The following is a 24,472-nucleotide window of genomic DNA, read 5'->3' on the forward strand; positions in this document are numbered from 1 at the left end:
CCATCTAATCCCTTCCTAAGATGCTCTGGACCAAGAATGATAACCTCTGTTTTATCTGAATTTAGAAGCAGGAAATTTCTGGAGATCCAGTCCTTGATGTCCCTAAGACATGCCTGAAGTTTAACTAACGGTTCTGTTTCATCCGGCTTCATAGACAAGTAGAGCTGCGTATCATCAGCATAACAATGAAAGTGTATGCCGTGATTCTGGATTATACTTCCCAACGGCTGCATGTATAAACTGAACAAGATTGGCCCTAGCACTGAACCCTGCGGAACACCATAACAGACCCTTGACTGTTCTGAAGAAACCTCATGTACATGAACAAACTGGAACCTGTCAGATAGGTATGATTTAAACCAACATAGAGCTTTCCCTTTAATCCCAACAACATGCTCTAACCTGTGCAGTAAAATGCCATGATCTATAGTGTCAAAAGCAGCACTGAGGTCCAGTAGAACCAGTATGGACACTAATCCCTTATCTGAGGCCATAAGGAGGTCATTCGTGACTCGAACCAGTGCTGTCTCTGTGCTATGATGCATTCTGAACCCTGACTGAAAGACTTCAAACAGATCATTTCTATACAAATAGTCACATAACTGGCTTGAAACGGCTAGAACTCCAACACAAGCTGAGATTTCCCCGCACATCCTGAATCCTTCAGCAGAATGATGCGCAGTTGCTTTGGCATTTATTTATTTAAAATAAAATACTTAAAATATTTAAATAAAGTGAGTGTTTCAGCTGATCTGAGGCTTTCTGGGAGTTTGTTCCAGACATGTGGAGCATAGAAGCTGAACGTAGCTCCTCCATGTCTGGTTCTGACTCTGGGAACTGATGAAGACCAGTGTAAAGAGCTCAGAGCTGGACCGATGTGGACTGAAGTGGACTGATGTGGACTGATGTGGACTGATGTGGTCTGATGTGGACTGATGTGGACTGATGTGGACTGATGTGGACTGATGTGGACTGATGTGGACTGATGTGGACTGATGTGGTCTGATGTGGACTGAAGTGGACTAAAGTGGGCTGATGTGGACTGATGTGGACTGATGTGGACTGACGTGGACTGAAGTGGACTGATGTGGACTGAAGTGGACTGATGTGGACTGATGTGGACTGATGTGGACTGAAGTGGACTAAAGTGGACTGAAGTGGACTGAAGTGGACTGATGTGGACTGAAGTGGACTAAAGTGGACTGATGTGGACTAAAGTGGACTGATGTGGACTGAAGTGGACTAAAGTGGACTGATGTGGACTAAAGTGGACTGAAGTGGACTGATGTGGTCTGATGTGGACTGAAGTGGACTAAAGTGGACTGATGTGGACTGATGTGGACTAAAGTGGACTGAAGTGGACTGATGTGGACTGATGTGGACTGAAGTGGACTAAAGTGGACTGATGTGGACTGAAGTGGACTGATGTGGACTGACGTGGTCCACTTTGTTGGTCCTAGTGAGGACTGGAGCAGCAGAGTTCTGGATGATCTGCAGTTGTGTCTCCAGCTCCTGCTGCTGAGACGTCTCTTTTAACCTTGATATATCCTTAAGGTGATACTGTAGTAGGCTGACTTTATTTTTAATAAAGGATCCATTTATTTTAAGTTAATAGATGATTCTCTGTCAGGTTTTGGCAAAGTGTTGAACTCTGACCCCCCTCTTGCTTGAAGAGACCCAGTATTTGGGTCAATGACGAATAAGGATTTTCAACAGGTCAATTTTAAAATAATAAAAAAAGAATATCTATTGCAGTAGTTCAAACATTAAGAATGTTGTGTACACATAAATTCATATAAAAATTTTAAATTGAGTTTTTTGTCAAGATGAATTGGCACTAGCCTTAAAAAAGGTCATATGGTGCAACCATGATTCATATTAAAATAAATTAATTTCCTTAACATCTTGACATCTTTTTTTTTTTAAGTTTTCAGTTTTATACAAAAATGATTGTTTTTTTAATGGTCGCGCCACATGATATTTCATAAAATGGACATCAGTCAAACTTTGTTTGTATATTATGATGGAAATATAAATATAAATGTGTATAAATCTTACACAGTACAAGACACTTGGGAAATCATGCCAGATAGAAGAAGATTGATTTACAGTACAACATTTACAGTGATTTCAAAACCAGAGTCCTGGTTGGACGGTCGCACCACATGACATTATGACACTTAAAACAACAACAAAATCCTAAATAACTAGTATTTTTTGTAAAATTCAACTGAGTCCATATGTGGGACAGGAAGTTTATATATATATATATTTTTTATCCATTTAAACCTTTTTTGAATTGAAAAAAAAATCAGTTTTTCAGAAATATAGGCGTCACGTCATTGACCCGTTTACATGTATGGCAGTGAGTCAGCACAGAGTAAAACCTTAAACTTCAGCTGAGACACAAACTGGATCCAGTCCCGTGACTGCTGTGATGTGATCATTAAGGGGTTTGAGAGGAAGACTGGTACACACCAGTGTTTCTGTATCATGCATACTGTTTACTACATACTGGTAAAATCAAAAGGCATCATAAGTGTAGTGTGCAGTTCAGAAACGAGCAGAAGCCTTTTCTTTTATTCCCGGTCCTGGCATCTTCACCTTCCACCTATTATATATAATTCATTTCACTTCCATTCAGCTTTAGTTATGTAGTGCTAAATCAGGACAAATGTCATCTCAAGGCACTTCAACAATACAAATTAGCTCATTCCAAATTAATCCAATTAATAAAAAGCCAATGAAATAACTCTAATAACAATTGCTTCACTAAGGAAACCGACAGATTGCATCAAAACTGTTTCACTTATTAATCTGCTGATTACAGTCACCTTTGCATGATGTTAGCTGCACATTAAAGCATTTCTGTGTTTGCTCTGAACTTTTATCTGAGTGGGTTTTGTTGATATCTGCTCATTACAATAAAATACATTACAAATGTACATTTTTGGTTTAATTTTTTTCTAAAACTTCCCCAGAAAACATTTCTAGAGAAGAGGTTTATTCATTAGCACTCTGGCTTCAGCATGATAGTTGGTGTGCATGAGCTGATGAGGGAGGGAAAGACAAATATTATGGAAACTATTCCAAAGATTTGCAAAACACCTTATTGTCACTCACAGCTCCTCTGGAAAGTCCCCTCGCTGCTCCAGATGCGTTTTGGGAATAGTCCCGTCCCGGAAGACGTCGTTCTGAGACTGATTTGTAGGTCAGAGGCCGCGATGGAGGGAAAACCTTCACACGCCGCAGCTCTTATCTGTCGGCCTTTGCTGGTGTGTTGCTGCATTTCTCAGCTGGAGACGCAGAGATGCAAACCAGACGTCTTCAAAGCTCATATGTAGAAAAAAGTAAAAATGTAGAAGTTGCAAAAGCTGTAAACTCTCTAAATAACTGATTTCCAATTTTCTTAAATAAAACATATTGTATTTTGTTCAGGTTACAGTTGTGACTCGCCTGTCCTTGTATTCACTTCAGATATTTTAATGAAAAACCAAATGAGGTTTTGAGTCTCAGCCTTGAACCTCACCTCATATCTGGCTAAATTTAGCAACTTTAATGATGTGTTTCTGCTCGGTGATAATTAACTTCCTCTCTGCAGGTGACTTGGGCGACAGAGGGGAGAGAGGACACACTCTGAGAGGACCCAAGGGAGAACCGGGGGTCCCGGGCATGCCAGGTAACGGACAAGACACTCAGAATAACTCAAGTTTATGAGCCGAGCACTCTTCACTGATAAACAGCTCTGACCGTTTTGTAAAGCTGTCTGGAAGTAAATACTGTTTGGTTGGACAAGATATTTAGATTATTAATGAATGTTTCTTGATCAATAGTCTCAATGTTTCATGATTCATAATCTCAATGATTATTAATCATGAAACATTGAGATTATTAATCATGAAACATTGAGATTATTAATCATGAAACATTGAGATTATGGATCATGAAACATTGAGATTATTAATCATGAAACATTGAGATTATTAATCATGAAACATTGAGATTATGGATCATGAAACATTGAGATTATTAATCATGAAACATTGAGATTATTAATCATGAAACATTGAGATTATTAATCATGAAACATTGAGATTATGGATCATGAAACATTGAGATTATTAATCATGAAATATTGAGATTGGTACAGATACAAAAAGTGACCTTTTCCACTTTTTTTCACTTTTACCCATAATACACCTGGGGACGGGAAGCCATCTTGCTGTTTTGCAACCAACAGGGATCAAACGAAGCCGAGAGCTCTTCATATTGCTGTATGATCCTATGAAAGGCTCAATAGTTCATATTTAGGCTAAAAAATAATCAATATATTTTAGACAAGCAGATAATCTCCCATCTCTGGCTTATTCTAGCGGGTTTTTTTTCCTCTCTTGCTGCTGTTGCAACTACATGGTCTGCTGACCCGGTGATGCAGCAGCAGCCGACTAAGCTGTTATATTCACTAACAGGATGAAAATGGTTCAAACACAACCATCATCTCATAAAGGACATGATGGTTACGGACAGTACTGGAGTTGTAAAAAAAAATCAGGGGCGATGGTGGATTTGATCATATGGGGACAGATAATTTGTGCTGAATATAAATAATATAATATATTACAAATAATAGCAGTGACCAAAACACCTGCAGAAATACTGCAGGAATGACATAGCAGCAGTTAAATGCAGCCTTCTGTAAGCTTTAAATATCCACTGGGCTTACATCAAATACATCAAAACACAACAATAAAAAACACTTTTCTGAACTTATCAATATGACTCTGTCCTTCACAGGATAAGTAAATGGATCACTGCAAAAACTCACAATCTTAACAAGAATATTTGTCTTATTTCTAGTTAAAATGTCTCATTTTAGTAAATAAATCTCATTACACTTAAAACAAGACTCATCACTGAAAAAAAAAACAATTTAACCTGTTTCAAGTAGATTTTCACTTAAAATAAGTAGAAAAATCTGCCAGTGGAACAAGATTTTTTGCTTGTAATGAGAAGATAAATCGAAAGTTACGCCTGTAACTACGGTTCTATGAGTCCCGGATGACCGCCAGGCGGTGCTGTAAGCACTGGATATCTCCCCTCGCGCATGCGCATGTCAAGTACAATACCAACAATGTCACGTCACCCGTGACCCCTGCATGACCCCCGGAAGGGTATATCTTCCGGCGTCAGCATGGGATGGACTCCTAGAATCTTCTCGCGAGAGCACGAGGATTCGGAGTGACCGGCAGGCCTGGCGGTCATCCGGGACTCATAGAACCGTAGTTACAGGCGTAACTTTCGTTCTATTTCGTCCCTACTGACCGCCAGGCGGTGCTGTAAGCACTGGATGACGAATACCAACAATGTCAAGTAGGATCCCGGTCACATACCTCACTGACCAGGGGCAGAAGGACCCGGGAGTAGAACCACGCCCAATGGTTGGGGAGTGGCGACATTGATCCGGTAAAACCTGGAGAACGTGTCTGGCGACGTCCATGAAGTCGCGGTGCAGATGTCCTCCAGAGGCACCCCCTGCAGGGCAGCCAAGAAGCTGCGACGCTTCTGGTCGAGTGGCACCTCACCCCCACTGGTAAGGGGCGGCCACTGGCCCTGTGGGTGCGCTCGACGGTGTCCACCACCCAGTGGGACGGCGCTGTCCAGAAACAGCACGCCCCCTGTTGGGGCCACCATGGCAGAGAACAAGCTGCTCCGACCGTCGCACAGGCGCGGTAGCATGAGCAGCAAGGGCCCGTACGGGGCACAAAGGGCTCGGCCCACTCTCTGCAGGACCTAGGGCAGGAACGCCACGTTCGGCCACAACGTAGCCCCTGAGCTGACTGACAGGGCATGTAACTCATCGACTCGCCGATGTCATGGCGAGGAGAAAAGCTATCTCCATAGAGAGCCACTTCAGGCCCACCCGGGCCAAGGGCCCAAAAGGGTGGAGAAGAGAGGGCACCTAGCACCATGGGCAGGTCCCACACTGCTCGGGGTTTATATGTACGTTTATGTTCAGGTTCTCTGGAAAGCGTCTAGAGACAACATCTGTTGTATTAGACGCTATATAAAAATCGAATGGAATCGAAAACCGGGGCCATCGGGCGGGGGGGGGGGCGCAGCCTCCGAGCCCCCCTGAGAAAGAGAAACCAGCCGGTGGCACTCTCAACCAGGGCATGTTGCGACGAAATGACCGCCACATACACCCTTAAAGTGGACTGAGCACGGCCACCATCCAGGAGGGACCGAAAGGAACCCCAGGATCGTGGCCACGGGGCAAAGAACAGGGTCCTCTGCCCCGTCTGCACACCAGGCAGAGAATCTCCCCCACTCGCACTCATACCAGAGGCGGGTGGGAGGCACATGGGCATTCGAGATGCCAGCCCTGACGGGTTCAGGACAGCTTGACAACAATGGGTCGGGCGCCGCAGCGGCCAGACTCAGAGCCAAAAAACGACGGGGTCGGGGTGCAAAACCTGAATCCCCGGCTGGAAAAGACGGTCCCTCTGGGGGGCGTCATGTTGTGTCGCAGCAGAGCCTCCGCAGCAGTGGAAACTATGTTTCCCCGGGCGGAAGGGGGCCACCAAGAGGAGCCCGTGAGCCCTCTGGAGGACCCTCTGCAAAGGCGGCTTGCGCCGGGAGAGGAAGTCCGTCACCCGGTTCCTGTCTCCGGGCAGGAACATTGCCCGAAGGCCAGGCAGGCGAGGAGCTGTCCACGCTAGGAGGCCCCGGGACACCTGCAGCAGCTGTGCAGAGTCGGGGCCCCCTCTGGTGGCCGATCAAGGAACAGTGGACACACCGTCCGACCGACCCGGCACGTGCCTCCCCCACAGGAGTTGCAAAAAATGTTAGTGTGAAGTGCAGAGCCCAGAGCTCCAGCACGTTGACGTGGCACGTGCGGACCCGGGAGGACTACTGATGACAGCCTCCCGGCAGGGAGGGGACAGCGCCTAAGGGCACACCCCTCAGCCGGAATGTCCCGCCTTTCCAGGGTGCAAGGGTATAGACACACACCCGCGAAACCCTGACCAGCCTGCGCCCGTGCCTCTTGGCATCCAGGCGAGGCTGTCCAGCCACATTGCAGGGGGCGTAGCGACAGCAGGCCCAAAGGTATAAGAGGGGCAAGGGTTGCCATCACGCACCTGGTGAAAAAAATCCTCGGTGACAGGGAGAGCCCGCACAGGAGCACCCTGAACCGACAACGGTGGCCCCGGTAGGCGAACCCCCGGAACTACCGGTGACGTGCCGCGACCGGCACGTGAAACAAGCGCCCTGTAGGTCCACAGTTGCAAACCACTTCCTCCTGACCAACGCAGAGCATCTGCTGTGGTCAAGCCTCCGGAAGGGCAGGACCTTCATGTATTCGTCGAGGTCCCTCAAGTCCAAGATGGGACGACGTCCGTCGTCTCTCTTGCTGACGAGAAAGTAGCTCAAGTAGAACCCCCAGGCCGCGGCGGGGGGTCCACCGGCATGATGGCGCTCTTGGCCAGTAGGGCGGGCAACACCTGAGCCCGAGCCGGAATGTTTGCCGGGTCTCTGACGATGGTCATCTCAACCCGGCCGGAGATAGGAGGCCGGTGTCGGAACTGCAATACGTACCCCTGGGCTAGGGTGGAAACCACCCGGGCCCCAATGAGCAGGCAGCCCAGTAACCGAGCTGCTGCCGGAAAAGTAGCTGACGACCGGCTCCGTGGCCTTAGCGCCGTCTCCCCCGGGCTCCGGACGTCCCGGGGGGGCGACGGTCGGGATCAACGCCCCGACGCTGGTGGGACGGTCCGCGCACAGGGGGGCGAAAGTCACCAGCAGGCTAACTCACAGACCGCTGAAAGCCGCGCCGGCCGCCGTGGGCAGGCGGCCGGGGGCGAGGCCCGGGGGGCGGTGAAGGGCCTCCCGGTGTACAGGAAGCGGCCGCACCCCTGTGAAGGTACACCAGCCGCTGCCTGGTCTCATCAGCCAGGGCGGTGCGGTTCAGAGCTTCCAGGGCAGTTGCCCCAAACAGCTCCCCCGGTTCTGCCGGTGCCTGACGAAGAACCCTACGAGCAGTCTCCGTCAGGGGTGACTGCGCCAGTCAGACATGACGGCGCGTGTGCACCAGGGTGGACATCAGCCGTCCCAGTTCCCTCGTTTGGGAGGCAAAAAGCCTGTAGGGATATGTCACACATGTCCTGTGTGGAATCATCCACCTGTGCATCCTGCAGGAAGGTGGAGAGAGCCAGTAGCAGATGAAAAAGGGTGTTCCCCAGCCGGCCGATGCGTGCCGCTGTTTCATAAGCCTTACAAATATGCCCATCAGTAACCCTACTCTGGGTAGAGGGGCACTTGGGATCTGGCTTCAGAGCCTCATCAGAAGCCACTATCAGTGCTGCAATGGAGGGCTCGATGGGGGGGGCATGTGATGGAGACCAGCCACAGCAGCGTCCTCCATCGCCGTCAGAGCACGGTCATCAGCCGGCTGTGACATCTCTCCAGCATGAGTGCAGCTCCCTCAAAAAAATCCGACGAAGACGGAATGTGAATTCCACCGGAGAAGGATTGCGCCTGTGGAAGGCGCTAGAGGCCACCTCCGCACGCGGTGCATTCGGCTGCAAGTGTGCCAGGGCAGTGCGGATAATGCTCTGCACGGAGGAACAAACCGTCCCCTCCCGAGAGCTCTGGGCAGATGAGTGCGAGGAGAACCCCGAGCGCTGTGAGGCCGGGTCCCCTGATGACACGTTGAAGTGGCTCGCCGAGGCTGCAATGGAGATGGCGTCCTCCGGCAGCGGCGGTGGCGACCCCAGAGCAAACTCTGGCATGGCAGGTTCCACCTGGCCAGTACCAGGTTGCAGATTGAGGAGGGGCGCCTTCATCTGCTCCATGTCGGCAGCCAAGCGATCTACCTTCGAGGAGAGCTGGCTCGTCATCCGCCGTCGTTTGGGGGCCCCCACCACTCTCTTTGCCGATCGCTTCAGAGAAGACCCCGGCTGAGATGAGGGGAGGCTGGCCAACGGCCCCGCTGCTCAGGGCCGAGGCACGACACGCAGAGGTCCTGGTCATCCGCAGGGTCCAGGGCGGCCATGCACCCTGGGCATGAACGCTCCATCACAGCGACCGGTGGGAGAGGGAGCGGACACGCTGCGGTCGCCACGGATGTGCTGGCAGGAGAGAGGAGCGGACACGCTGCCGTTCACACGAATGTGTCGGTGGGAGCGGTCACGCTGCCGTCACCACGGATGTGCCGGTGGGAGAGGGGAGCGGACGCGCTGCAGTCACCACGTAGGTGTCGGTGGGAGAGGGGAGCGGAAACGCTGCCGTCACCACAGCGAGCACGCTGCCGTCACCACCAATATGCTGGCGGGAGAGGGGAGCGGTCACGCTACCGTCAGCACGGATGTGTCAGTGGGAGAGGGGAGCAGAAACGCTGCCGTCACCACAGCGAGCACGCTGCCATCACCGCCAATGTGCCGGCGGGAGAGGGGAGGGCCACGCTACCGCCAATACGGATGTGTCAGTGGGAGAGGGTAGCGGAAACGCTGCCGTCACCACAGCGAGCACGCTGCAGTCACCACCAATATGCCGGTGGGAGAGAGGAGCGGCCACGCTACCGTCAGCACGGATGTGTCAGTGGGAGAGGGAGCGGACACGCTGCCGTCACCACGGATGTGCTGGTAGGAGAGACGAGCGGACACGCTGCCGTCCACACGAATGTGTCGGTGGGAGCGGTCACGCTGCCGTCCACACGAATGTGTCGGTGGGAGAGGGGAGCGGTCACGCTGCCGTCACCACGGATGTGCCGGTGGGAGAGGGAGCGGACGAGCCGCCATCACCACGTAGGTGTCGGTGGGAGAGGGGAGCGGAAACGCTGCCGTCACCACAGCGAGCACGCTGCCGTCACCACCAATATGCTGGCGGGAGAGGGGAGCGGTCACGCTACCGTCAGCACGGATGTGTCAGTGGGAGAGGGGAGCAGAAACGCTGCCGTCACCACAGCGAGCACGCTGCCATCACCGCCAATGTGCCGGCGGGAGAGGGGAGGGCCACGCTACCGCCAATACGGATGTGTCAGTGGGAGAGGGGAGCGGAAACGCTGCCGTCACCACAGCGAGCACGCTGCCGTCACCACCAATATGCCGGTGGGAGAGAGGAGCGGCCACGCTACCGTCAGCACGGATGTGTCAGTGGGAGAGGGAGCGGACACGCTGCCGTCACCACGGATGTGCTGGTAGGAGAGACGAGCGGACACGCTGCCGTCCACACGAATGTGTCGGTGGGAACGGTCACGCTGCCGTCCACACGAATGTGTCGGTGGGAGAGGGGAGCGGTCACGCTGCCGTCACCACGGATGTGCCGGTGGGAGAGGGAGCGGACGAGCCGCCATCACCACGTAGGTGTCAGTGGGAGAGGGGAGCGGAAACGCTGCCGTCACCACAGCGAGCACGCTGCCGTCACCGCCAATATACAGGCGGGAGAGGGGAGGGCCACGCTACCGTCAACACAGGTGTGTCAGTGGGAGAGGGGAGCGGAAACGCTGCCGTCACCACAGCGAGCACGCTGCCGTCACCGCCAATATGCAGGCGGGAGAGGGGAGGGCCACGCTGCCGTCACCACGGCTATGAGAAAAGGCAAAAATAGGTGTCTTTACTCAAAAAGAAGAGAACAATCCTCTCTCGTTTCTTTCCTTTTTTTTTTTTTTTTTTCAAAAGAAAAAAATAATCTGCAAGGAAAAAATAATGTTGTCACATTAATAAAGTGGGAGAGGGAGCGAAACGCTGCCGTCACCACAAATGAGCCGGTGGGAGAGGGGCATGGCCTTCACCACGGCTGTAAGAAAGACCAAAAAAGGTGTTTGTATTGTTTTTTCAAAAGAAAAAAATAATCCTTTTCTGTCTTCTTTTTTTTTCCTTTTTTTTTTTTTTTTTTCAAAAGAAAAAAATAATCTGCAAGGAAAAAATAATGTCACATTAATAAAGTGGGGAGAGGAAGCGAAACGCTGTCTCCCTGCGCAGATTGTGACCAGGTGTCAGGCACAGCTGACAGCTTACCTTCTATCAGCTGTGCTGTGGGGCGGGGCGGGGAGACGCCGCCGCAACCCGACACCATCAATACCGCGCAGCCACAGCTCCTCGGAGGACGAAAAAAATCGTTACTCCTACCTGAATGGCACGAAGCTGCACAGAGGCCGGCGGTTTCTTAGGGAGGAAAGGAAGAAGCTTCACAAAGCTCCTATTTCCGTCCTGTACTTCAGACGCGCGATGCGAGAAGAATAAGGAGTCGATCCCATGCTGACGCCGGAAGATATACCCTTCCGGGGGTCATGCAGGGGTCACGGGTGACGTGACATTGTTGGTATTGTACTCGACATGCGCATGCGCGAGGGAAGATATCCAGTGCTTACAGCACCGCCTGGCGGTCAGTAGGGACGAAATAGAACTTGTTCCACTGGCAGATTTTTCTACTTATTTCAACTGAAAATTTACTTGAAACAGGTGAAAATTGTCAAATAAGTTATTTTTCTGGTGTTATTTTTCTGGTGATGACTCTAAATGTTGAAATAGCAGTAAAACCACATTCATTGATGAAATGACATAAGGGATGGAAAGGGGGGATGGCAGGGATGATTTGGACTGTTTTTATTTCAGGGGGGGATGATTTGGACCGTTTTTATTTCAGGGGGGGATGATTTGGACCATTTTTATTTCAGGGGGGATGATTTGGACCATTTTTATTTCAGGGGGGGATGCCATCCCCCCTCAACTCCAGTACTGGTTACGGAGTTCTGTTTCTGTGATCACCGACTCCTCTCTGCTCCTCTCTCCTGCAGGTGACCCCGGCCGGGCGGCCTACGGCAGCGAGGGCCGTGATGGGGAGAGGGGCCCCCGCGGGGCCCCCGGGACCAACGGCGTGCCCGGCCCCCCGGGGCCCCCCGGCCTCAACAGCTACTGCGAGCCGTCACAGTGCGTCCTGCCCGCCGTGGCGTCCCCCATCTCTGCCAAGGACTCCGGCATGAAGGGCCCCAACGACATGTGAGCCGGGGCCGGGGCCAGGGCAGGGCCGGGGCCGGAGCAGAGCTGAGAGACTGGAGCAGAAACCACCGCTCCTGGGGAGATTGCTCCATTTGGGTTTTTATCACTTGGTTTGTATGATTTCTCTTTTAAGCCATCTTTGTGGTTGTAAACTGACATCAATGTGGACACCCAACAACACCCATCGACTTTTAAAACTCCTTTGCATAAAATGCTTCCTTACCTCAGTTTTGCCATCTTTGTACTGTAAAATTAAAGGACTAAATTGTATTTGAGAAAAGTGAAGCACCTACTGTAAATGTACAAAGCTACCCGCTCCATTTCCTTCCAAAGAACCAGACAAGACTTTCTGTTTTCCTGTACGTTTATGTAAATGTGTCAATATGCAAATTACATTCTTGGATATCATACGTGTGTTTGTGAGTATCTAAGTTGTTTATACACTTATCTCCCCGTTTAACCTTCTCACCTAAACGTAGGACATGTGTGGTCCCCTGGCTGACGGGGGAAAGCCTTCGGGTAGTTTTATATGACTTCTTATTTATTATATCAACGTTCCACGTGACATCTTCAAGTTGTACAAAGGAGGAAATAAACACATTTTGATAACCTCTTGCATGTTTTGTATGAGTGTGAACAGTCAGAAACAACACGTTAGGTGAGGACTTCCATTCCTCTTTCTGTCCTGGTTGTTATTTATATAAGACATTAACTACAAGAGGAACAATCAGAATAAACGTTAAATGTTCGTGTCCCCTCTCTGAATCTGTCAGAAATGCCAATCAATTTATTTTAAACTGTTTCCCTTTCCCTACTGATTTGTTCAGTCATTGGTAGATGTGTGTTTCGCCCTGTTTATATCGAAGCAGTTCATTAGTTCAATAAAAATGGGTGTAAAGTCCAAGGATTTGGAAACTATTGTGTCAGAAACACAACAGGTGTGTGCTGTTGTTCCTGTGGACGGCGTTGTGGTGATAACGCGTCAGTGCTGTACGCAGACCAGTGCTGAGGACATTTGAACATTTAGACCAGGGGTGTCAAACTCATTTTGCTTGGCGGGGCCGGATTTGACCAATTTTTTTCTCAAAATAACAAAAACGGTGCGGAAATGTTTTTTTTCTTACTATTGTTATCTAATCCAATATCAGTTTAGTTAATTTTAAAGGAAATATGCACTTTGTTTACACTCTAATTATGTCAAATATATTTCTTCAGGATCTTTTCTTGAAATTTCTCGTTTTTTTTCAAATTATGTAAGATACTTTTAATATCATTTTACAAAGATAAACAGAAACAAGTATGTTTTTTTTATATTTCGCTTTTTTTATAGGAAATTTAATTAAAAGCAAAATCTTTCTTATTACATCCGAGAGTGTTTCTTTCTGATTTAGAGATTTTTCCAGTACAATTAAGTGTATTTATTTTTAAAAATTGGCGCGGATATTTACCCCAGTGTGCCAAAAAAGTCAGCACTTCTCTTTTAACTGTTTTACTTTGTCACTATCCTCGTATTCAAAACTGAAATTCTCCGAATAAATATCTTCTATCATCTTTTTTAGCAGTGATATTTTTCCTGCGAAAATATATAGTAGTCAGTTAATAAAAATAAACGACCGTCTACAAAGAAATAAAATCGGCAAATGCATTCTAGAAAACTAAAAAAATGTCAAACTGCTCTCTTTGTGGAATAACAATGGATTTGTAGAAGAAATATATTATGGGATATGCTGCGATTCATGGCAATTATTTATGCCTTCCTTTTTAGTAAATTAACATTTCGTTTTTTTGCGTTGGAAACTTCTGGCGGGCCGCATGAAAACCTCTCTCGGGCCGCGTGCGGCCCACGGGCCGCACATTTGACACTCCTGATTTAGACCATCAATCTGGCTGATTCCACAGAAGTGACCATGCATGTCCTTTTCCACACAACATTCTGCTCATGTGCAGGAAAACCAACCGTCTGAGCTGAATACATCTTTCTCCGTAGAAAATGGATGCCTGGATTATATTTGTCAAAGTAAAAATGGTCATCAGTAGAGACACATTTAAACTGCAGTTTAACTGAACTCATTTAATGTGACATGAGTGAAAGTGCTGCGCAAACTGATCTGAAATGTAACTGTAGTATTTAACTCTGCAGAGCCCCCTACAGGTCTGGAGGTTACACAAACACCAACATTCATTTTGTTTCATGGTTGCTTCCTCTCAGCTTCTCTTCCATCTTTGATTCCACAAGCCTCTCCGTCACCTCTGCACGTCCACTGTAGCTTTAACTATTTTACTCTGTGATGTGACGTGGTGTAAATGTGACCGTTGTTGCAAGAGACAACCCACAGTTTGACTAATTCACCTCTTCCAACCATGAAGACCGCCGTGTGTGCACGTGTGAACTCAATGACAGTTTCTTTTGTTGCTTTTCAGTGTTTCATTTAATGTACTCTAACAAGTTGGTGAACAGGTACAACTTTAATCGCTCACTGTACTAATTCAAACATCCATTGATAGTATAAATAGCCAACCTAATAATAATAGTACACATTTTCAAATACATAAAATCATCAAGTATCCAAGTCTTAAGTTACAGACATCAAATAAAAAGGCATACAAAATATCGCTGACGTTGGAAGTCCAGTTTGAAGCAAAAACAAAAGAAATAAAAGTGGAACGTAAAAGATCACATTTTAACATGGCAGTTTAATTAGTAAACAGAAAGCTTGATAAAGAAAACACATTTCTAGACTTTCAATTGACAAATATTGCAACAAGCAATTTATAGTAAAAATAGTTACTGAAAGGGCATAAGTGTGTCTAAGACTTCCTGCTCAAGACGAAGGCAACAGTTTAGGTTTTTTTTTGTTCCAAGTAGAAAAATGAAACACCTTTTCGAAATACCGGCGGGAGTCGACTCCTGCCTCGATTGCCTTGGTTCCACTCGATTGTAAGGCATTTATGGATGATCTATTTGATTTGAAGGAAGGCATACCACTTTCTAGTCACTCGAACAGAAATTTAAACTTGAATAGAATACAAATAACTGCGAAAATATTAATATTTTTGTTTTCTTGTTTCCTGTAATGCTTATTTTCAATGTATATGCAGGGGCCGATCAGAACCTTAGGGACGCACTTGCAGACAACAATTAAGCCAACACTGACAGCTATACACAATCCAGCATGGCCCGCTCTTAGTCTGCTTTATTCCCTCTTGTTTGGGATCTGAAGAGAAAATGTGGGTCACACATGTTTCTGTAACTTTGACGGTTGATTTGAGCCTGGTAGGGGGGGGGAGGAGGGTTGCTTGGTTTTCTAAAGTAAAGTTGACATGTTAAAGAAAGAAAGAAGAATTAAAACATACACCAACAAAAGAAAAACAAGAAAAAACAAGCCTGCCAGGTGATAAACTTGCGAGGTTGAGTTGAGCTCGTCTGTAGTGAGGGGCGCTGGCGCGGCGAGGGGTTTGGCTCTACTGGATGCAGCAGTTATTGCGATGGCCGTTGGAATCTTTGAAGCGCAGGCGCATCTTTGGACGATATTTCTCCAGGTAGAACAGCTGTTTGCTGTTGAACGCTCCTCGACGTTTCCTGGAAGACACGGCAGAAGACGAGCTCAGTTCAGCAGCCATCCTGGGAAAAACTGGCATTTTCTCAGCGTAACACCCGGCCCACGACCGCAGGATTGGATATTTCATCCTTTAACAAAGATTATAGTTAGATCATTTTCCGTAAGATACAGGACTGTCTCAGAAATTTAGAATATTGTGATTTTCTGTAATTCAATTACAAAAACAAAAATGTCATACATTCTGGATTCATTACAAATCAACTGAAATATTACAAGCCTTTTATTATTTTAATATTGCTGATCATGGTTTACAGCTTAAGAAAACTCAAATATCCTATCTCAAAACATTAGAATATTCTGGGAATCTTAATCTTAAACTGTAAGCAATAATCAGCAATATTAAAATAAAAGGCTTGCAATATTTCAGTTGATTTGTAATGAATCCAGAATGTATGACATTTTTTTTTTTTTTTTTTTTTTATATAAATTGCATTACAGAAAATAAAGAACTTTATCACAATATTCTAATTTTCTGAGACAGTCCTGTTCATTCAAGGGCTTTGGTCTCAGACGAGGATGCAGCTGCAATCCTGTTGTTTCCTTGACTTGGCAGGAAGCGGCAGCAGATCTCCAGAAACGCCCCAGTATTCCTGCGACTCTGCTCTGAGCTTTTCACAGATAAACTTACTGTCGAATGAACTGGACAGCATCTTCATACTTCATCCCACACTCGATCAATGCAAGCGCCACCAGAACAGGAGCTCTGCAGGAAGAGAACACGGGGACGAGACTGAGACAAGAGAAACTGGAACCAAGTTTATTCACACAGCCGTCTCAACGAGGGGAGTTGGAAACCCTTGATTCAAAATAGAAATGTGCAGCAACAGACGTAACGCTAAGCAAGACAATTGGAAATCTTTCTACATCATACTTAATAAAAAAAAACTGGGGGAAAATCCTTATTTAAGCAGAACTCCAGTTTACAACGATTGAAAACACTAAAAAGAAGGAGGTTCTTGCCTTTGAGAAGCTCGAGTAAGTGGCTTTAATTGATAAAACCTGTCTAAACAGAAGGGAGGCTTCCAGCTGTATATTTTATCTGGCTTGTCTGGGCCCCGGAGGTCACGGTTATCCCGCCCAGGGGAATGTAAGCCCCGCGGCAGCGGCAGCGCCGGCTCACCTCCCAAGGCCCGCCACACAGTGGACAGCGATGCAGCAGCCCGGCTCCTCCCTGAACTTCAGCTTCAGCAGGTTCAGCCAATCATCCACGATCTGGTTGGAGGGAGGAGCGCCGTCGTCGAACGGCCAATCCTAGAAGAGCAACAACAAAAAGGAGGAAATTATGTCACCGGGCCAGTTTCTTGGAAACCAAAACAAAAGATGGCTGTAAAGGAGGAACACCTGTGGAGCGGCTCTGTCCTCCGAATCTGAAGCTTCAGTCACACTAGGATTTCTAATAACATATTACATGTTCCCAGATAGAAAATATAACTACAATATTCAATTATTGTCAACAGTACACTTAGATTATTTTGATGAGTGAACGATGTCCAAACTGCATTCAGGACCTTTTCCAGATAAAAGAAACCCGCTAGGACCTGAGGGGGAAACTCATGGTTGAGATGACGACAGCAAGAATTAATATTAAAAAGAGATGGACATCAGTTAAGGCTAGAGAAATATGGAATAGTTGTAATAACAACCTAAAAATGTGTCGTTCTATCCTCAAGTTTAAGAAATTGTTTAAAGAAAATACTGTAAATGAATATAAAACACTATAATTATAAAGTATACTATCAAAAACATTCTAGAATGTGAAACGTCAATTTTATATTTTTTCTTACTTATTTTTGTCTTCTTTATGTATTGTTTGTTTCCACGGAGTAAAAGCTAATGTCTCATATTTTTGCTGATCATAAGAAAAAGGTGTAGGCACTATAAGCTACGGCTTCAGCTACAGCTTTTCGGCAAAAGAAATTTTTTTTTTTTCCTTTTCATCTTGTTCTGCAAAAAGTGCGTACAAGCCGAAATAAAGATTCATGATGATGATGATGTTCTTCTCCACCCAGCTATAGTAAAAATCACTTTTTCATCACCAGGATGAAGATCACGGTCCACAAATGCTTCAAGCTATTTGTGTTCTTTATTCTTCTGTATGCATGGACAGTCCTACAAATCCACAGATTAACATCTTTATCGTACTTTTGCTCCATTTTTGAGTTTTAATGATGGAAAGAGGAAAATAAAGACAACCTAAGTTGACAACGCATGTTTTTGAAAGAAATTCTGAACAAAGAAAAGACCTAAATCCAGCTTTTGTCATGGTTTGAATCAACAGTCCCAAAAGGGAGGGTTTTAAACTCACCAGGACCTGGATTCCCTCCTTCACTACCAGCGTGGCGTCATAGGTGGCCTCACAAACTCTCACTAAGGTGGTGACTCCGTACTTCTTCAGCTCCTGGGACAAATATTGGCATGTTATCAGCGAGGACCAAAACAAAGTGTATAATGCAGAGAGATCCGCAGCATCACTGGAGCTTTAGCTGGATCTATTGTTGAACATTTAACCACCTTAAACATCGTGCTTACCTCGATGAACTTGTTCAGGGTGGCGTTGGTGGGATTGTGGGTAATGAGGAACCTCATATTTTTGTAGGTGATCTCAACAGGGGCGGGTCTGTTCATTCGAGCCATTTTGACAACGTTAAAACAAAAATGCAAAAACAAAACCAAGATGTACTCCACAGAGTAAAAATACTTTGTAAACAGTTATACTCGGAGGGAATGTCAAACACAAATGTTCAGTGAGCTTCGTGCAGCCGAAAAACAAAAATCCTCCGATATTCTTGAGGTTGGGAAGGTGAAAAAAAAATGATATGGGGGAGAGAAAAAACCAACGACAATCAAACACAAACCAAAAGACGGCGAGTAGGCTCGGGGAGCTCGCTGCCGAAAAAAGGTCAACCGATTAGGAAAGCAACTGAAAACCCTCTCCTTGGGGATAAAAGAAAAGAAAAGGAAGTAAAAAAGGCTGGTTCCACCTTGATTGTGGCCAGGAGGAAGCCGACGAGGGCAGTGTGCAGCAGGTGAAGTTACCCCATCCAGGCCGAGTTACCGCTGGTTCTGGGAGGCGCCCCGGTCCTGCCAACGCTCCGGGGTCCTTCCTGTGGCTCAAGTGCGTCAGATCAATGGCAAGTTTGGCTGTTCACTTGTCTGCATACGCAGCGTGCTGAGCCTGGCAGTAGTCTCCACTGCCCTTCAGAAACTCCATAAATGTGTGACCCAGAACACCACAGAACTGCTGCAGGACAGAGAGAGGAGGAAAAGAGAGGAGGACGTGATGAAGCCACTTGGTTTAGTCTGTTATACACATGTGTTAGCTTTGAAATATTGATTTAAACTAAAATGCAACTGATGAACAGTTCTCCAACACGAGTAATACAATTATTTTTTCATTATCGACCATTACTAACTCTAATAATTAATCTAAATGACTAATTAAAGGATTTGTGCTTCCTGATGATAAATATACAGGACTGTCTCAGAAAATTAGAATATTGTGATTTTCTGTAATGCAATTACAAAAATGTCATACATTCTGGATTCATTAAAAATCAACTGAAATATTGCAAGCCTTTTATTATTTTAATATTGCTGATCATGGCTTACATCTTAAGAAAACTAAAATATCCTATCTCAAAAGATTTAGAATATTCTGGGAATCTTAATCTTAAACTGTAAACCATAATCAGCAATATTAAAATAATAAAAGGCTTGTAATATTTCAGTTGATTTGTAATGAATCCAGAATGTATGACATTATTGTTTTTGTAATTGCATTACAGAAAATAAAGAACTTTATCACAATATTCTAATTTTCTGAGACAGTCCTGTAAACTTCCACTGTTTGGACAAAAATCGATTTTCCTTTGTGTCGATCCGTTTCCGACATTCGTCACCAAATTCCGAAGATCAAACATCCCACGTTCCCAAAGGCCATGGTGACGTTTTAAAGTGTCTTATCTAATCTCAAAGTCCAAACTTTTACAATATCCGATTTTCTTCCTGACATGAGACAGCGAATGACGCAAAATTAGATGTTTAGTTTATTGTTTAACAGGAGTGATACAACTATCATCACTGTTGCAAGGTTTAAATAAAATAACCACTGCAGTTTTGATTTAAGAACATTTCAAGTGGAGGTAGACTGATATTGGAGACGATTGCCCCTGATAGGCTCTCCCAGGCTCTCCCAGGGCAGATCAATGCTGGGGAGCAGACCAGGAAAAGAGCAGTTGGGAAGAACACGTATACCCAAGTTAAAACAAGGAGCATCTCCGCCTGGGGGTCAGTTCCTGGGATCCCACCCTGGAGCTGGTTTAGGGGGGAGGGACTGGTTTGTGGGGGACGGGTGGCCATGAGGGGCCAGTTCATTTGTCCACCCACTGTGGGAGGGGCAGACAAGTTTGGTGTCATGTGGTAAAGTGGTGGCTGAAAGTGTCCTTCATTACATTTATGAAGTGATTAGTCTCCTCCTGGTCTTGGTTTCTCCGTGTTTAGAAGAACTTCCTGGACTCAAAAGACCAGGATTTCTTGTGAACAGAGCATGAGCAGAAAACAGATTCCTGTTCCGTTTGATGGGGATATTCTGTTAGGTGTTTACATGACCCAATATTCAGGTTTAAAAGGAGTAACCCAGGGGTCATGTTCAGGTTTTTTTTAAACTTGAATATGAGCAAATTCTGGTTATTCAAAGGGGTTATTGGTGTTTACATGGACGTGCAAATTCGGGTTATTGCCAATATTGGGGTTTTAAAAGAGTTATTGATGCATGGAAACGCAGTCACCGACTCTTGGACGCCGGCCCCGGAGCTGCTGTGGGCAGGTCCGACTGGGGGGGGCCCGGGGCCACAAAGAGATTTGATCTCAGCCGGGTTGGGAATGCTGCAGTCCCCGGGGCTGGAGGAGAGGAAGCTCGGGGCTCTCCAACTCCCACTGCTGATTGATGCAATGTTTTTGATTTTAAAATATATTAAACTGACAAGTATTTGAAATGTTTACTTTCGAATAATGTTAAGTTGAAACAACAAAATCTGCACATTATTTTCTCATCTTAAAACGGATATGTTATCACACAAGGGGGGAAGGTACCCCCAAAATGTGGCATCAGAAATTGACCAGAGGCTTCGCTAAAAATCTGCAGCCTCCATAAACTATCATCGGTCAAAATAGAAGGAAGACATACCAAAATACAACAAAGATTCACTGTTTTATTTGACCAATTTCCTAATTAGAGTAAAAATGTTGAGACTGTCATAATACTGTATGTTTAAGTGAACATTTTTCAACATAACTGGAATGTTTAGGGATATAAAATGACAACTACCAACATGGATTAAATGCTGTGACTCAGTTGTTCTGAGTAATGTCATATATGATCTCACTCCAGTCGGTATGTGACGTATGCAGAGAGATAGCAATGTAGCCCTTGACACAAATCCACGATACCCAATATCAGAAGCTCTTCAGAATCAGAGATAAAGTGACCCTGACGACAGCAGCAACGGCACCATCTTTAAAAGTAAATCAATCATTGAGGTAAAGAGGCAGCAATGAGCCCATAAGCATTTAGAAGCAGGTGATCCAAATCAAAATCCATTTATACCCTAACAATCGCTTCCACACAATCAGCTGGAAGTGACTGAGATTAAATGTGTCTTTAATTCCCATCAATGTAGAAGCTTAAACTGGGGGAACAAGGCGCTGCCCTGCAGAGAGAGAGAGCTGTCATGAGCAGGTTCTATCCAGCCAGAACAGGAGCCTCACGCACACTCACAGGCAAACACACACACACATTCACAGGCAAATACACACACACACACACACACACACACACACACAGGACCAAATGGACTGGAGAAACGAGCTCCCCGGCGGAGAAAAGACGCTCCGCCGCCGCGGAGCGTCTTTTCCCCGCCGCGGAGCTCGTTTCTCCGGCGTACCGTGAACCGGCCCTGAGCCGCTTCAGGGTCCGCTGTTCCCGGCGGAGCAGGCTCGGGCCCTACCTGGCTAAAGGAGAGGGGGAAGGTCGGACACACACGTCTGTATTTGTTACCGCAGTCCCGGTCTCCTGCAGCAGGTGTGAAGCCCCGAGCTCCGTCCTTTGTGTCGGCCAGACACCGCCATCATCGCTCCGTTAGGCCCGACATAACACACGGCAATCCACGCCTCGCTTACATAACAGCACAGCCGCTTTGGTGGAAAGGATAAAATAATTTTCCATGTATGTTTTTGAGCTACTTGGCCCCAGGTGCGGGGATGTTTAGCGAAAGGAACCTCCAGTAATGCTGCGTTCCATTTACCTAGGAAATCGGACTGGGAACTGGGAATGGCAGCCATCTTTGAATGGTAACTCGGGGGTGGTGAAGCTTCTCCCACTTTCCCAGTAGGAAATCCCACTTCGAGGGGCGTTCCAGTTGAAAATTCCGACTGGGAACTTCTGACTTCCGAGGACAAATGGAACGCAGCTTAAGTAGCCGGTCCCAGCCGGCCGGGGCTGCTCTCAGCACGACGCCCACATTTAAACATTTAAATCCCCTTTAATTAACCACACGAGACCAGTCCAGTCCAGTCAGTCCACGTCAACCGCAGATAAGAAGGGGGGTGTTTTGCAGTGAATTCGGTGATTTGAGACGAGGCGATGCGGCCGCCAGGCCGTGATTTTTACCCGTAGAGACGCTGACGGAGGCCACAGATTTAACCATAACTGATCAAACATGTCTGTGGTGAGAGGAGGAAGAACGGAAAGGAATGCGATACTTACTGGGATATGCTTACTCATTGAAGATTGTAGCTTGATCATACAGCCGGTCCCCAGAAAAACGTCCAGTCATTAACGGGTTTTGACCATCCAGTCCGTCGCCGCTCCGAGCTGAGCCGAGGTCTGCTGACGCCGCAGGACGACGCGGGAAAGGGAGGATGAGCCCGCGGGACGCTTCCGGCGGACCTTCACAATAAAACACCAGGCTTGCAGGAAAGAAATAAAACTGCTGCAATCACGCCACTAAGGCAATAAGGGAATAAGTTGGAGAGGGATTTGAAATTATGTAGAACCTTAACCTTATTTATGTTTATGTTTATGTTTGTTAAGGATCCCCATTAGCCGACGCACAAACGCCAGGCTAGTCTTCCTGGGGTCCTATTTAAAAAGTACAACATAAACAACAATACACAATAACATACAATTCCAGTTACAAAACATACACAGATCCAATTGCAATTAAAAAGAGAAGAAAAGAAGAAAAAGAAAAGAAGAAATCACAGTTCCCAAAATGATAACATAATATTAACTCTCCAATCTAAAAAATGACTTAACATGTTTTTTGAATGATTTCTTGTTTGGAATGCTCCTAATATTTAAAGGAAGAGTGTTCCATGATGAAATTGCTCTATATACAACAGTGTTTTTCATTGAATGAGTTCTTGGTCTTGGTAATGTAAGTTGACGCTGAGTTGAAGCTCTGGTTCTGTAATGATGAACATCTGCACTATAACTAATCTGATTTGAGAAGGCAGTGGGGTGCCTGCTATGAATAATGTTTCCAATAAATAATAATAAACTGGTAGATAACCTATGATTCACCTTCAGCCAACTGAGACAAGAATGCATTCTTTAAAAAAACATTGAAAAGAAGGATGATTTCTCTATATCAAATTAATGAGCGGTGATGCTTACTATGTTGATTTGGGTAGTCGTTTAACTGGTGATTTGATTATTTAAGGATGAAGGAAACATGTAGACTGCACCTTTTATTTTTTTCTTTCTTATTTCTTGAGGAATCTTTGTTATCCCCATGGAGGCAATTTGTTTTACTGGCAGTCTTATCTCTTACTTCTTGCTTTTATTTCATTACTTTAAATAATCTTTTTGAGGGTAGGCAATGAATAAGCTTTGCTTCAGCTACACCTTTTTTGGTCTAGATGTTATTTGTATATTGGAAACTTTTTTGTAATGTTTTCTTTGAACAGTGTATTCATTTCCTTTTTGTCATTTTTATTCTTTTTTTTTTGTGATGTCATGACCGAAATAAACTAAACTAAACTAAACTAAACTAAATAACCAGGAGATGGTTAAATCCGACCCAACCTACTCTGGATGACTGGGTTGGGATTACTCTGGATTGGGATTACTCTAGAGATATTTAGGATGGAAAAACTAACCTATCAACTGAGAACCCAAGAGGATAAATGTCACCGAATCTGGAGCAAATGGATTTATTTCATATCCCCCATTAGAGCAGAGTTTATTTGACCTCACTGCTAATTCTGTTTTATTTTATTTTATTTTTGATTGACTATTCATATGATGGCGGCGGCAGGTGACCCTCCTGTTCTGCACAGTTCTTCAGCAAAATGTTCTACCTTGAATAAGTGAAATCAGGGTTGTTCAAAAGTAATCACGCTTATTCATTGCCTACCCTCAAAAAGATTATTTAAAGTAATGAAATAAAAGCAAGAAGTAAGAGATAAGACTGCCAGTAAAACAAATTGCCTCCATGGGGATAACAAAGATTCCTCAAGAAATAAGAAAGAAAAAAATAAAAGGTGCAGTCTACATGTTTCCTTCATCCTTAAATAATCAAATCAAATCACCAATTACAGGACTGTCTCAGAAAATTAGAATATAGTTATAAAGTCCTTGATTTTGTCCTCTTGGACAATATGTAAGCATTCTCCAAAAGGACGATGTGAAACCACAGTTGTGACTCATTTCACAACAAAAAAGGCTAAGTTACCAGTGGAATGATGATCACCATAAAGAACTAATGGATCAACCTACAGCCCAGGAATACACTTCTAAGGTTGAGGACATTCCCTGATTCTCTGACTTGGACCAAAAAAAAACAAACTGGAATG

The 24,472-nt window shown here is 45.7% G+C and overlaps 2 protein-coding genes across 2 annotated transcripts in view; one reads left to right on the forward strand and one right to left on the reverse strand.

Annotated features, from left to right (window-relative positions):
* Window positions 1–12,404, forward strand: part of col9a1a (collagen, type IX, alpha 1a) — a 39,584-nt gene extending 27,180 nt beyond the window's left edge. Inside the window, exons 31-32 of the mRNA XM_061727493.1 lie at window positions 3,602–3,679; window positions 11,795–12,404. Of these exons, the coding sequence (XP_061583477.1) occupies window positions 3,602–3,679; window positions 11,795–12,000 (284 nt within the window). The 3' untranslated portion in view covers window positions 12,001–12,404. The remainder of the gene's footprint in view (window positions 1–3,601; window positions 3,680–11,794) is intronic.
* Window positions 12,405–14,388: 1,984 nt separating this feature from the next.
* On the reverse strand, window positions 14,389–22,519 carry ptp4a1 (protein tyrosine phosphatase 4A1). Its single transcript, XM_061727505.1, has 6 exons — window positions 22,380–22,519; window positions 18,146–18,857; window positions 17,922–18,014; window positions 16,737–16,867; window positions 16,245–16,319; window positions 14,389–15,576 (listed from the first exon to the last, which is right to left on the reverse strand). Exons 2-6 carry the CDS (start codon window positions 18,248–18,250, stop codon window positions 15,459–15,461), a joined length of 522 nt encoding a protein of 173 aa, XP_061583489.1. The 5' UTR covers window positions 18,251–18,857; window positions 22,380–22,519; the 3' UTR covers window positions 14,389–15,458.
* Between the last annotated feature and the right edge of the window lie 1,953 nt (window positions 22,520–24,472).

This window comes from Cololabis saira, chromosome 1 (assembly GCF_033807715.1).
Source record: "Cololabis saira isolate AMF1-May2022 chromosome 1, fColSai1.1, whole genome shotgun sequence".
Classification (NCBI taxonomy): Eukaryota; Metazoa; Chordata; class Actinopteri; order Beloniformes; family Belonidae; genus Cololabis; species Cololabis saira.